The following is a 14996-nucleotide window of genomic DNA, read 5'->3' as shown; positions in this document are numbered from 1 at the left end:
ATATCACGTTGTCGTTGGACGCTAATTGTCATTGCGTCGAAGAATAGACCATATGAAGACATGGCTGTATGGGCGCAGTACCCTTTGCCTTTCCGATAATGGATAAACAGAACAAAAAAAAAGTTGAGACCATAAGATGCCATACCATCGTACCCTCGTAATTTCATTCTTAGATTACTTGATACTTGAATATTACTGCTTGTTTACACTATACCTCATTGTTTACAGAAATACAGTTGGAGTGTAATGATGTTGCTGTCACTGTTATTGCTGGTGGCAGCCAGGCCTCAGGAGTTTGACGACGAGGAGGATGACAATCAAGCCAGAGAGCGAAAAGGTATTTTTTTTTCTGTTGAGTGACAGTAACGCGTAGGAATTGAGAGAAGTGTTATATATGGTTGGTTTGGAGTGCCATCTACACTCGCCCACTATCGTCTGGTGAAGCTGGAAAGGCCAGCTGTGGCCAACAGCAATAGAGTTGTCTGAAAAAGAAAATTTGTGTTTTTTTTATATATAAATGTGGATAAAAGGGCAGTGGAAAGCAGAATAAGAGATGGATGGACTGTGAGAGAGATGATATGGTAAGAAAGTGAGTAAATAACGAGATGACTGCGAACAGAGATGAATGGAAGAGAAAAATATATTACGCCGACCCCAAATAAATGGGATAAGGAAGAAGCAGATGATGGTGGGTGAATATGACGGCTGACACTGGCTGGGCACCAGGTGGATGATAAGATAAACATAAGGTCAGGTTTAGTACTATTTTGGCGAATTTTCTAGAAGTTAACCATAATTGTTTCCTAGAGGAACTGCTTGGAGGTGGATTTGACAGTGTAAGCAGTGGTCAGCGACGTGTTTTTTTCAACAATCATACACAGCGCCATCTAGTTCCAAGCTAAGCAGAGTTTGTGTTATGGTTACTAGACATCTGATATAAATAATTAGATTTTTTTTCCATATGTATACCTAACATACATTGAAGATATCCAGACCGATACAAACAATCATAATCATGAATTCCAATTTCAATTCAAAATATCTTTATTTATGTAGGTCTATTACAGACTCTTATGATATGTCAAATCTACCGTCAGTTCAGAATCAGAGTGAGAGGAACTGACAAGAAACCAGCTCGTATTCTTTTCAAATAAATGTTGAACATGTTTAAAAATAATACAGATTCATTTTTAAATTCAAATTCAAAAACCAGCAGCATATACGATTGCAAAAACAAATAGTCTAATCAGGGTTCGTAACCAAAACAGACAACTATCACAAATATTTCTATCGTTTCTGGAATCAAACCCGCGACCATCCGAATTAAGGCGCCGCGGCGGGCTGTACCGCTAGACCATAGTGGCCGTATATTTTTCTTTTTTAATTTTTATACATATCTTTTTATTAATGTTTATATGAATTTAACATAACATTTAATTTCAGATGATGTAGCGCGTGTCCAAATAAAGGTATACAGAGGACCTACCAAGAATGACGGTCACGCCCCGTGGGGTTTCTGGGTCAAGCAGCCGTCAGACGACGAGTGAATCAATGCAGAACATATATATTAGTGATAACATAGATAAGGTTCTATTAATAGATTTAATTATTGTTAGGGTTCACATGGATATTTTCAAAAAATCTGATATTTTATATTAAAAGAAGGTAGTTTCATTATTACTCGGTATCGTTAAACTAGTTGCATATAACCCCCACTCATATCTTCTTTGTATAAAAGGGAGGGTTTTTTGTAGACCGCGGCAACTCCCCTCCGATCGATCCCCCGTCCAATTCAAACGGGGATCGAAATTACGACGGCCTGAGCCGAGGTTCGAACCCCTAGTGGTGCCCTCAGACTAAAGTCGTACCCGTCAGGCAGGAGTTCGCCTTCAGCCGCTCCATAAGTCCTTCCTTTGGTTTGGAGTGCCATCTGCACTCGCCCCATAACGTCCGGTGAAGCTGTAAAGGCCAGCTGCGGCCAACAGCATTAGAGTAGTCCGAAAAAAAAAAGGCCGCGGCATTCGGTCATATTTTGTGTTTGCAGTCTTCTTTTATAGTGTTTAAATTTTATTATATTCTTGTATAATTTATCGTAAGATATTAGTGTATTTTATTTACGCAATAAGAACTTATCGGGTCTTATGGCGTTTATATACATAGATAATATTAGATTTAAAAACCAAAGACTATTTTTACTAGTTTTATTATTTTTTCAATTTATATCTATAGTTTTAGAAATATTAATGTTTCAATGTATATATATTGAAATTACTTTGTACATTTTATATGAATTAATAAATAAATAAAATAAAGTAAAGATGTATTTGCTTTTATATTCTGTGTGATATCCAGCAGGAGTTGGCCTTCAGCCGCTCCATAAGTCCTTCCTTTGGTTTGGAGCGCCATCTGTACTCCCTATCGTCCGGTGAAGCTGTAAAGCTTTCTTTGAGGGCAAAGAAGAGTGTTAATAATATGGACTAATGGTTATATTGCTAGCAATATACCATGTCAGGTTGACCTCCACGCGGTTCCCCCTGGAAACCATCGTGATAAATTCCTTGTGAATTTGTCAAGAGGGGCTAACTGTCCTGACCTCATGTTCATCTTATCATCCTCCACTAGTGCCCCGAAGTACCCCTCTCCAGTAGTGGGAGAACTGCGTGATACACTGCGTCAATCATGTGAGATTGACGTCCACGCGGCACCCCCTGGAAACCATCATGATAAATTCCTGGTAAATTTGTCACGATGTGCTAACTGACCTGACCTCATATACGTCTTATTATGTTAGCGCAGGCGGGTCCACCATTCCATTATCTATACATAGAAATAAAATTGGAGTGTCTGTTTGTAATATTGAAATAACAGTTTTTACTACATGCATATCTACAGCGCCTAATATATTTTAATAGTACCAAGAAAATGCAATGAGTAGTCGCATTGCATACATACTTGTTTTTTGTATACCTGCATCATTATTACTTTTTTATTTTATTTATTTAATTAACACAATATAAACAAACAGCCTCGGTGGTCTAGTGGTTTAGCACATCGCTTTATCCGATGGTCGTGGGTTCGATTCCTCGCACGGTACAAACATTTGTATTCATGAGTATGATTGTTTGTATCGGTCTGGTGGTTTCTATGTGTAATATGTATTTATTTACAAAAAAATGTATCCATGTATTTATATCAGTTGTCTAGTACCCATAACACAAGCTCTGCTTAGCTTGGGATTAGATGGCGTTGTGTGAATTGTCCCGAGATATTATTATTATTATTATACAGACATACAGACACTTATATAGACATTTGTCAGATATCGAGTTCACTTTTTGTACTAACCTAATTTGTAAACGTTGTTGAAATTAAAATACTTAAATATATACAGACATAAAAATTTGGGTTTCATTAGAAGCTCCATTATGTTATACAAGACAGGTACATACACCAAAATAACATTTTTTACAATATTTGTCTGTCTGTCTGTCGGTCTGTTTGTTCCGAATAATCTCTGAACTGTCTAGACCGATTTTGACGGTACCTTTTTTGGCAGGTAGCTGATGTAATAAGGAGTAACTTAGGCTACTTTTATGTTAGAAAAATAAAGTTAAATTTCACGAGGACGAAGTCACAGGAACACCTAGTCATCAATAAAAAAAATAACTTATAGGTGTAATCATGGGGGTCATATCTAGAAGGAGGGGGGGGGGGGGGCAGAAGAGGGCCGCTACCCCTCCCTGGACCAGATACGCCCATGTTAATTCATATTTCTAATCTTTAGATAAATCACTAAACAAACAATGAGTTTCAAATACACTGGCAACAAGGCAGTATTTTCATATCAGTTGAAAATGGCCATGAAATATGTACAGTAAACTTACATTTTACTTATATTATCCGTACTGGAGTTGTTTAAATTAAATTTTCAGCGAGTACGTAGCATTGTATTCACGATGTGTCGTCCGCCATCAAAACGGTGAGGCCATGAAATCTGAGTTATAATACACACAGCGCCATCTAGTCCCTAGCTAAGCAGAGCTTGTGTTATGGGTACTAGACAACTGATATATTCACAGATTTTTTTGTAAATACATACGTAATTTTTGTAAATCTAAATATATATAACTCAAAGGTGACTGACGTAGTGATCTATCAACGCACAGCCCAAACCACTGGACGGATCGGACTGAAATTTGGCATGCAGGTAGATGTTATGACATAGGCATCCGCTAAGAATGGATTTTGATTAATTCTACCCCCAAGGGGATAAAAGTTTTGATTGATATTAAAGGATATTAGTTTGTGTTTAGTACTAATGAAGTACCCAATGTAAAGATTATTACAAAAAATGTAAATAGCGCCATCTAGTATTTACAGACCGAACTAAGTTATTTGTTAGAAGATAACCGTTACCCCCGCTTCTCTGTCTACTGCACTGACTTCGACCTATAAATGCGGAGGTCGGTAGTTGAATAATCTTCTTTCGTTGGGTGAGCTGCGGCATTCAGTCGACGAGCGCAGAGCGTGCCGGTTGTGTTTTGGATATTAAAGTGAATTGTATTAGAAATGGGTTTATTCCGGTCCGAGTGTTTTTGCATTCTAAAAGGGCCTTTTAAACCTACACCCGTGTTACAAGTCTCGGGCGCTACTTGGGGTTTCTCTTGCGGTAGCTGGCTTCAAACCTAAGTCGTCTTTATAATTAGTACTTCTTCCATTTGTCATCTTTAAAACATTAGGAAATAAAGGCTTTTTGGGCTACAGCCCAGGCCCCCGAGGATACAAAAGGCCCCCAGCTGCCACTGAAACGATATTTAGAATAAAAAAAAATATCTAGAATGTTAAAAAACCTACCATAAAGTTGGCAAATGAAATCAATCTACTCATGGAAGTGCTCATCTATCGAAAGGAACGGGGAATTTCTGGTCGCTTGTTTTTGGTCGGTGTATTTTTTTAGTTGAGTAATATAATTAGGTAGGCCACTAAGTAGATTTAACCCAGGGCCCCACAAATTCAGGATCCGCCCCTGAGTACTGTCCAAACGAGAAAAACAAATAGACTTTCGTTTTCTGGCCTTTCTAATGCTAGTCGGCTGGGGGGAAGGGGGATTGTTAGTAATGTAGATTGATTATCTTATTGCTAGCAATGTACCATGTCAGGTTGACCTCCACGCGGTTCCCCCTGGAAACCATCGTGATAAATTCTTGCTGAATTTGTTACTATGGGCTAACTGACCTGACCTCATGCTCATCTTATCATCCTCCACTGGTGCCCCGCCAGCGTAAACCGTTAGCGCAGGCGGGTGCACCATTCCAGTATCATAAAAAAAAATGCTAGTCGGCCATGTAACCCTCTTGTTTTACGGCCATACATGTAAGTTTGTATTGACTCATACACACTTGTGTTAGAACGTCGGCTATTCTCTACACAAATGTATAACAGCTAAGCTGTTTACCAAACGCCTGGCAGTTTAGTTTCCGTATGCAGTTATGAGAAGGAAGAACAGAATATTTTGGTTATTTGGTGAGTATATTAAAATTAGTATCTTGCTGTACCCCCGACTTCGTCCTCTCGTCGTGTTATAATGACCTTGACCAAATATAGAAACAATATTTTATATACTAACCCAACAAATGCAAAGAAAATAAAATCCTCGTTACAGCTTCAATAATGACTATCCTCTATACAAAACTTCATCCCCTATTTTTTACCCCCTTAAGGATAACAATTTTACAAACTTAGTCATATTTATTTATATTTAATATAAATATTTATATGAGTATATAATATTATATAAGTTTCAAGATTATAGTTTAAAAAATGACGATACTTCCATAGAACCCATCATATCCCCTTTCAACCCCTTACAACTTAACCCTTTATTCGCATTAAAAAGTAGCCTATGTCCTTTCTCAGGGACTAGACCTACCTATCTGTGTACCGAATTTCATCTAAATCGGTGAATTTCATCTTCATCTAAGTAGTTTTGGCGTTAAAGAGAGACAAACAGACAGACAGAGTTATTTTCACATTTATAATATTAGTAAGGAAGTAAGTATTAATTATTATTAATATTATAAACGCGGAAGTTTGTGAGTATGGACGGATGTTTGTTACTCTTTCACGAAAAAACTACTGAAATTTTAATGAAAACTTTACAGTAAATTTTAGTAAATTTTAGACATTCCACAGAAATTTCTTGGCTAGCGGTTGTAATCTCACGTAATGGTTTTTAAAAAAAAAATTTTTTTTTTTCTCTATGTTACTCTTATTAATATTTTCTATTTTTCTTTTTGTTGATCCTTACCACTCAGTTAAAATTATATCAAATTATACTCTGAACTATTTACATTATTTTTATTATAAACACACCACACAGACAATCACTAATAATATTGCTCTTTTTATTTTATATTATTACTTTCACGTACTCTCAAATAGGTTGAAGCTGAAAATCAGTGTTTTGTTTCCTGAACAATGTTCCACGCTGAGCTTCGACCTTTTTGTATTGCTACAGATCACACATAACACAATTTTATAAATCTTATGTTGTATTATGTATTTTATATTCTTATGAACATAAACGAAATCACTAATAATTTGAATATTCTAATATATCATGCGACCATGTATGACGATTTCTGAAAATCAACTGTCTCTTTACTGTATATTTCACGTTATGTATGTGACTAGTAACAAACAAATAAACGATATATCTATCCATCTATCAGTAATTATAGCTTATGCATCAGAATAACATATAGACTATAATTTCACGCGGGTGAAATCGTGGGCACAGCTAGTCTTATTAATATTGGAAACGCGACAGTCTATGAGTATTGATGGATGGATGGATTTTGTTACTCTTTCCCGCAAAAACTATTGAACAGATTTTAATGGAACTTTACAGTAATATAGCTTATACATCAGAATAATACAGACTTTAATTTAAAAAAATATTATGTAAATTGGGCCAAATATAATGATGAACGTAAAGTGTCATAATAATGTAATAATGTATAATAATAATAATCTCAGGACAATTTTCACAGCGCCATCTATATTATATATAGAAAACACCCAGGCCGATACAAACAATCATACCATGAATACAAATGTTTGTGCCGTGCGAGGAATCGAACCCGCGGCCATCGAAGGAAGGCGGTGTGTTAAACCGCATGAAGTAAGTGTGATTATATAAATTTAGGCGAAACCACGTGTACAGCTAGTGAATCATTATTATCACTACATAGTATATAACAAAGTCGCGTCGCTGTCTGTCCGTCTCTATGTATGCTTAAATCTTTAAAACTACGCACCGGATTTTGAAGGGTATTTTTTTAATAGATAGAGTAATTCAAGAAGAAGGTTTATATATATAATACATGTACACCCGGGCGGAGCCGGGGCGAGTAGCTAGTAATCTATAAAACAATATTTATTCCAGGTCGTCGGAAAAGGTGTACCATCCCTCTGATCGTACTGATAGCTTCCATACTGGGGATGTCCTGGTGGATAGCAGAGTTTAGCAGTAAAGTATTGTTACCTCCACCGCCCCCTGATCAAAATCTGGACCACTTAAGGAGGAATAGAAGCTTAAAGTATTATATTAGTAAGATGTAAGTATATATTTTAATAGGGAATTTAAATCGTCAGACTCGTGAACGGGTGCTGGTTGTAGAGACTGATCTGCTCTAATAACTATGACTGATTTTTTCTGTCAACACCCAGATATTATAAACAATCATATTCAGGATTACAAATGTTTGTGCATGCGAGGAATCGAACCCGCGGTCATCGGAAAGTAATGCGACAAATATCATCCTCAGCCATATCGCTAATTAATAACGTAGAGGCATAACTTTTGTGTAGTTTTATAAATTCATATTGCTAGTTATTGGTTGACAATTTTTTTTTCATTCTTTATAATTTCTGTATAAATAATGTAACATTATTAATACTTATACCTAAATATTTATTAACGTTACAGCAAAAATAAAAAATATACTATTTAAAATGGCCATCTTTGACCTTTTATACAGGCCTTTAATATGTTTGACCACGAATCTATGGATTTACGCACTGTTTCCAAGAGAAATTTCGCCACTGTTTGCTCCAAAGATATTTTATGAGACTCAATGTCGCCGTGTCGCTGAGATCAGGCCATGTCCTCTAAAAGTGACCATAATTTGAGGTCTAAAGGGTTGAGGCCTGGGCTAGATGAGGGCCAGTCTTCAGCTCATTTAAAGTCCGGAACGTTGGTTTCAAGCCAGACTTGGGTTGTTCATGCCTTCTGAGGTGCAGAGTCCAGCTGGAAAATCCACGGTATATTTTTAAAAAGTGTATTACTGATTTCCCAGCATAATCCAAGAATGTGTCTTGATATGCGGCTGAAGTGTTTATTCGTCTTATTGGCTGGAAGAGATCTCTTTTGGAGATAAGCCCACACTTGTTCTCGGGTTTGTGTAATTATCTTTATTTATTAATGTTACAAGTGCAATATTGTATATTAAACTAATTGATGTTTCCAGCCAACTACTAATAGAGCCTTCATCATCACCTTGTGATGGCGTTGAGGAGGTACCGATCATCGTCCTGGTCACGAGCCCGCCGACTCGCTTCGAACAGAGAAGTGCCATCAGGAGCACCTGGGCTAAACACCAACCTACATACTTCGTTTTGGGCCTCGATGGACCGAGTGTTGATGAGCAGTTAGTAAGTTATGAGTATATAGAGTAGAGAATAGAGTAGAGTAGAGTGGAGTGAAGTGGAGTGCAATGGAGTGGAGTGGAGTAGAGTGGAGTGGATTTGAAGATTCTTTATTAAAGTAAACTTACATTTAAGCATTTTTCCGTATGGTAACTAATATTGTGACATGAGAATTTTATAAGACTAGCTGACCCCGAATTAAAATCGTTATTAAAAAATAGGGGTTGGTGATAGAAGGGTAAAAAAAATGAAAACCAAAATACATTACGGGTGGATAGCCCTTATCACTTAGAGGTATGAAAAATAGATAGTAGCCGATTCTGAATATGCGTATAAAAATTCGTAAAAATCGGTCAAACCGTTTCGGAGGAGTATAGTAACTAACATTGTGACACGAGAATTTTATATATCAGATTTATTATTAGTATATAATAAATAAATTACAGGTAGATAATTATGTGGAAGCCAAACAGCACGGGGATCTGGTGATTTTCGACTTCCAAGAGCACTACCAGAATCTGACACTGAAGACTGCTCTCATGCTGCAGTGGACTTTAGATCGCTGCCCACAGGCCGAGTTCCTGTTTAAGACTGATGATGATGTTTTCGTCAACCCTTGGACGTTAAAGAAGGTGGTTAGAGATAATAAGGATGCCCAGTTGCTTGGTGAGTTTTTTTTTAATTTATCGCTACATATGACAGTATTTTTTTCATGTATGTGCTCGGAATGACAAATGTACTAACGGCCCATCCTATGGTAAACGGCATAAATAGCGGATCAATTTGCTCCGTCTAATATGGTTAAGTGCAATGTTGGCTGGCTCATCCGTCATATTCGTGCACGGGTGCTGCTTGTAGGACTGGTCTGTTCGGGTTATGAACACTGATTAGACCATTTGCTTTTGCAATATTATGTTGTTGGTCACTCTATTCTCTCAGATTTGAATTTAAAAATGAATCTGTATTATTGTAAACACCATAGAAAATAGACGAGGAAAAATGTTAGGGCACTTGATACGGCACGATGATTTCATGAAAATTATTATTGAGGGGAAAATAGAAGGAAAGAGGGGGAGGGGAAGACCAAGGAATAGCTACATCAAACAAACTGAGGACAAAATGGGAGTCGTGTCGTATCAAGAATTAAAGAGCATGATGGAAGATCGCGGAAAGTGGCAAGAGCTCCACCGACAAGAGCGAGCTCTTAAATTATGAATGAATGAATTATTGTAAACATGTATAACATTTATTTGAAAAGAATACGAGCTGAGTTTCTTGTCAGTTCTTCTCATCTCGAAATCATTCCGAACTGACGGTAGATTTGACATATCATAAGTCTGTAATAGACCTACATAAATAAAGATATTTTGAATTTGAATTTTGACTAGCACTACAGTCATCACGTTATCATGTGATAGCCGTGATACTTGCTATTCCAGTGGACTAAAATGTCATGCAACTTATCCTCTAACACTACCTAAAGTTGCCGATTCCACCGCCGCAGTGGTCTAGCTGTTTAACACAATATTTTATCGTAAATACTAGCTGTGCTCGCGGTTTTACCCGCGTATAATTTATAGCCTATATGTTATGTTAAGCTATCTAGTACATATAACACAAGCTCTGCTTACCGTGGGACTAGATAGCGCCATCTAGTCCGCAGGTAAGCAGAGCTTGTGTTATAAGTACTAGATAGTTTAGCGTTATTTCTTTTTTTTATATATTCTATGTTGTTTCAGGGTATAGTATAAATGACACATATTTACATCGTGATGCGTACAGTAAATGGTACATACCACGATGGCTGTGTCCGGATGACTTTGTCTCTGGATATCTCTCTGGAACTGGTTATTTTATAAGCGGTATGTATTTGCAAACCAATTTTCTTATTAATTGTTTAATTAGTTGTTGTATTGAATGTTTTTTCTATTTTATTATTTAATTGAATTAGTGCTAATCGGTAGTTTGTATTCACACATTTAAACTTAAATTGTAAGTAAGAATAAATTATTTAAAAGAGCAACACACAAGTTTCTTGCTTGTTCTTCTTGTGATGAGACAGCTTTCCGAATGAGCGGTAGATTAAAAAAAATAATGTGATGACTATTCAAAACTTCTTCAATGTAAGTTTATTTGAATAAATGATTTTTTATTCTTATTCTATTCTATTCTATTTGTTGTGACTTCTTCCTGTAACCCTATTCCAGATAGATTTATAAATAGATAAAATATTTATTCACCAATTATAATCACTGGATGAATGGCGGTCCTCCACCGTGCGATTTCTAGAAACTTTTTGCCGCGCACAACCACATTGTGGAATCACCTTCCAGCAATGGTATTTCCGAACCGATACGATATTGAAACCTTCAAGAAAAGAGCTTATTCCTTTTTAAAAGGCCGACAACGTAATGCAAATCCCTTGTATTGCGGGTGCTCATGGGCGGCGGTAATCACTTACCATCAGGTGAGCCGCATGCTCGTTTGTCCCCTGTGTTATAAAAAAAAAACACGCATAACGATCGTTTGTCCCCTATGTTATAAAACAACCTATAGCACGGTAGGGCGAACCTTTATGCATCAACGTGCCATTTTTTCCAAAAAATGTTTAATGGGGTCATTGACGTGCCATCAAATAATTTTGACTTTCTGATTATTTGGAGAATAATAATAATAAATACTATCAGAACTCTCTATGAAATAAACTAAACAACAGAGGTACTTTTGGATTGTTTTCATTACACGCTTAAATCAAATTACTGTAAAATTAGTGGGACTTCTGTTGCTGCAGGTTAGATGACAAATAATTTACGTCAGGCTTGTACGATGTTACTTTTAGCAAAATGCATGCTGAACTGGATTCATCTGTCACACGGTTTCTAACCGAGTTTTTAATGTTATCTCTGAAAATAATGACTCGCAGGCATAGGTAGGTGGAAATATTGTTAAAATAACATGAGCCAGCTTCTTCAAACAGTTTTATGATCGACGACGTTCCCAAAATATTGTGTCGCGTGCCGTCAAAGGCACACGTGCCATTGGTTATTATAACGTCTACCCTGACCTATAGTACAATAGGGGTATAGAATAGTACAATAGGAGTACAAATAAAAGAAATAGAGGTGGCTATATGTGCCGCAAAGGTGAATAAAAAACCAACTCAGTATAAAGCATAAATTTACAGCGCTGATATTCTGTTGATTCTTAATGTGTATAATTGTATATGTTTATTTATTTAATTAATAAAATATAAATTTATACCATGTTCGCTGTAGCATGGTATGGGTAACAGTTTCATTAACGTTTCGTTTCACTCTTAAAAACTGAATACAAATTTACGCGATTTACAAATTATGACTTAGTATTTCAGCTGTACCACATTCGTAATATATTATTATTTATATTATTAACCGGGTCTTAACATGAACTAATTTAACGAATGAACTTTCACGAACTTTCGTTGATCAATCTAGTGACGGTAGATGAAAAAACTGCTGTCACCTATCTACATTGGCATCGCTGTTACTCCAGTCAGCTCGTGACCACGGCTAGTGCAACCTAGTCGAAACGTACAGAGGTAAATACCTTTATTTACCATAAAATTATTCGTGTTAAGACCCGGTTAATAATTTAAATAATGTATATTCAACACGAAAGTTTAAAAATAACTATTGTGTTAATAGATATTTTTTTTTATATAAAACCTTTATTTGCCATAAAATTATTCGTGTTAAGACCCGGTTAATAATTTAAATAATGTATATTAAACACGAAAGTTTAAAAATAACTATTGTGTTAATAGATATTTTTTTTTATATAAATAATTGCCGAATAACAAGTAAGAGGCATGCGATAATCAACATAGAAATCGCTACGCACTCATTCTTAGTGCGATCAGATAATATTGCCAGCGCTATGGATTTTAAATTTATATTTATATTTATTAAACTTCGAGCTCGTTAATAAGTAAAAGTAGTTTGTAATTATATGTACAATGACCGAATGCTGAAAGAACTGAAATTTTTCAGTTGTTTTTCAATGTGTATGTTTGTTTCAGTGGAGTATATTAAGAAACTACTCACGGCAGCTACCTACGTACCTCTAGTCAATATAGAAGATATATACTTCACATATCTAGTGGCGAAGAGGTATCTACGCCTTACTTTGTCTCATGATAGAAGATTGAGTCCTAAAAAACCTTGGTTTTTATTTGGCTGTGTTTATTGGCATCTGGCCACAGCTCATAATATCAGTCCAGAAGAATTGGCCAGCATATGGCCAAAAATAGAAGATATTGCCAAAGAATCTTACACTCGCAAAGAGATTTGTAAATATTACGAATTTCTGTCAAGTGATTTGTTTTTGTATTGAATTCTGACCGTCACTTTACTTTTGAAAGTAGGTTCGATTCCTAGCAGGGTCAAATATTTGTATTAATGAGTATGATTGTTTGTATCGCTCTGGGTGTTTTCTATGTATATCATGTACTAGCTGTTCCCGTGACTTCGTCCGCATGGAACTTAACTTAATATTTCAAAATTAAAAATAGTCTAAGTTACTCCTTATTACATCAGCTACCTGCCAAAAAAAGTCCCGTTAAAATAGGTCTAGCCATTTCAGAGATCAGACAGACGGACAGACAAAAATTGTAAAAATTTTTATTTTGGTGTATGTATCGTATTTATATTCATATGCAAGTAGTATAAAAAGGTTATTTCAATATTACAAACAGACATTCCAATTTTATTTATACGTGTAAATGTATAGATTGTCCAGTTAGTACCCATAACACAAGCTCCTCTTAGCTTGGGACTAGATGGCGCTGTGTGAACTGTCCTGGGACATTATTATTAAATACAAATAGTCGTAGCTATGGATACGTCTGTCTGATTATTTCTTAGTACCTAATAGAGAAATTAAAATAATTTTCAACCTACTATAAGTACTTAAATAAAATATTAACTTTATACTCGTTTTTTATTAAACATTTTTTTTGTTCCTTTATATACTAATCTAAATATATATAACTCAAAGGTGACTTCAAAACGTAAGAAAAGCGTCACAGATTACAAAAAAAAAACAAACAAATGTCGTGAAGATAAATAACACATAAGACTATTAATAAAAAATAATAATAATAATAATGTCAGTGAAACAAATAAAATGAAAAAAAAAAAACAAACAAATGTCGTGTGACAATTGGGTATGGTGAATACGGTGTATGGGAAACGTTGGATTGTATAGAAAATATCAGTGGACAAATACGTGGGTATCGAAACTCGCAAGTTATTCGTTTCTCAATATAGTTCTCTACAACGGCCACTGTTTGGTATTTGACACCGTAATCTGTATCAACTATGTTAGGGGAGTTGCCCCTTAACTTCTCACGTTAACAGAGTAACTATGTATAGTGGTGTTCAAGTAAATAACGTAGAATAAGATAAACAAAATATATTTCTAATCAAGATAAAATAATATAAAAACACATTTAATACAATATAGAAGATAAGTTTGATAGAGATATTCAGTGGATTACATATATAGTAGTAAATTAGGTCCAACAGAAATTATTAGTATTTTAACAGATTTAATTTTGGATATGTTTTTTGCTAGTAGTTCTATTGTTTACTCTTCTGTATATTGTTTTATATTGTGTATGTTATTTAAATGTAGAGATGTAAAATGTCTTAAATGTAATGGATTAAGAGACCGTATTAGGCACATTGATTGAAGTAGAAAAAGTATAATCCATCACATTTAAAATAAGTATTGTTGCTAAGTAACAGTTTGTGTGTAACGTGCAACTGCAATCGGAACGAAATAAACTATTGATAGAGATATTCAGTGGATTACATATATAGTAGTAAATATAATTTATTTCGTTCCGATCGCAGTTGCACGTTACACACAAACTGTTACTTAGCAACAATACTTATTTTAAATGTGATGGATTATACTTTTTCTACTTCAATCAATGTGCCTAATAAAGTTATAGATACATCAATACGACGACAGACAAGATGACAAAACACACTCTCTTTTCAAATATTCAAACATACTTCATCTGCCATACCAGCCAGTTTAGACATCGATTGCAAACCTCGTTCTAACAAACTGTAGATATATCATATCATTACATAGTATAAAATAAGGTCACTGTCGCTGTCTGTCCGTCCCTATGTATGCAAAAATCTTTAAAACTACGCAATCGATTTTGAAGCGGTTTTTTTAATAGATAGAGTGATTCTAGAGGAATGTTCATATGTATAATAGATGTATACCCGGGC

General features: G+C 35.4%; 1 protein-coding gene across 1 annotated transcript; it reads left to right on the top strand.

Annotated features, from left to right (window-relative positions):
• Positions 1 to 5474: 5474 nt before the first annotated feature.
• LOC131849840 (beta-1,3-galactosyltransferase 5-like) lies at positions 5475 to 13080 on the top strand. Its single transcript, XM_059199966.1, has 6 exons — positions 5475 to 5523; positions 7448 to 7619; positions 8532 to 8715; positions 9156 to 9375; positions 10449 to 10571; positions 12767 to 13080. Exons 1-6 carry the CDS (start codon positions 5490 to 5492, stop codon positions 13078 to 13080), a joined length of 1047 nt encoding a protein of 348 aa, XP_059055949.1. The 5' UTR covers positions 5475 to 5489.
• The last annotated feature ends 1916 nt before the right edge of the window (positions 13081 to 14996 follow it).

Source organism: Achroia grisella, unplaced genomic scaffold (assembly GCF_030625045.1).
Source record: "Achroia grisella isolate CSIRO2021 unplaced genomic scaffold, CSIRO_AGI_Agris_v1 utg660, whole genome shotgun sequence".
Lineage (NCBI taxonomy): Eukaryota > Metazoa > Arthropoda > Insecta > Lepidoptera > Pyralidae > Achroia > Achroia grisella.
Note: the sequence above shows the minus strand (reverse complement) of the source record. Positions and strands in the feature narration are given on the sequence as shown.

Coding starts and splice junctions, on each gene's coding strand:
- LOC131849840 (XM_059199966.1), top strand. CDS start 5,490: ATGAGAAGGAAGAACAGAATATTTTGGTTATTTG. Junction 7,620..8,531: donor AAGTATTATATTAGTAAGAT/GTAAGTATATAT, acceptor TGATGTTTCCAG/CCAACTACTAATAGAGCCTT. Junction 10,572..12,766: donor AACTGGTTATTTTATAAGCG/GTATGTATTTGC, acceptor TGTTTGTTTCAG/TGGAGTATATTAAGAAACTA.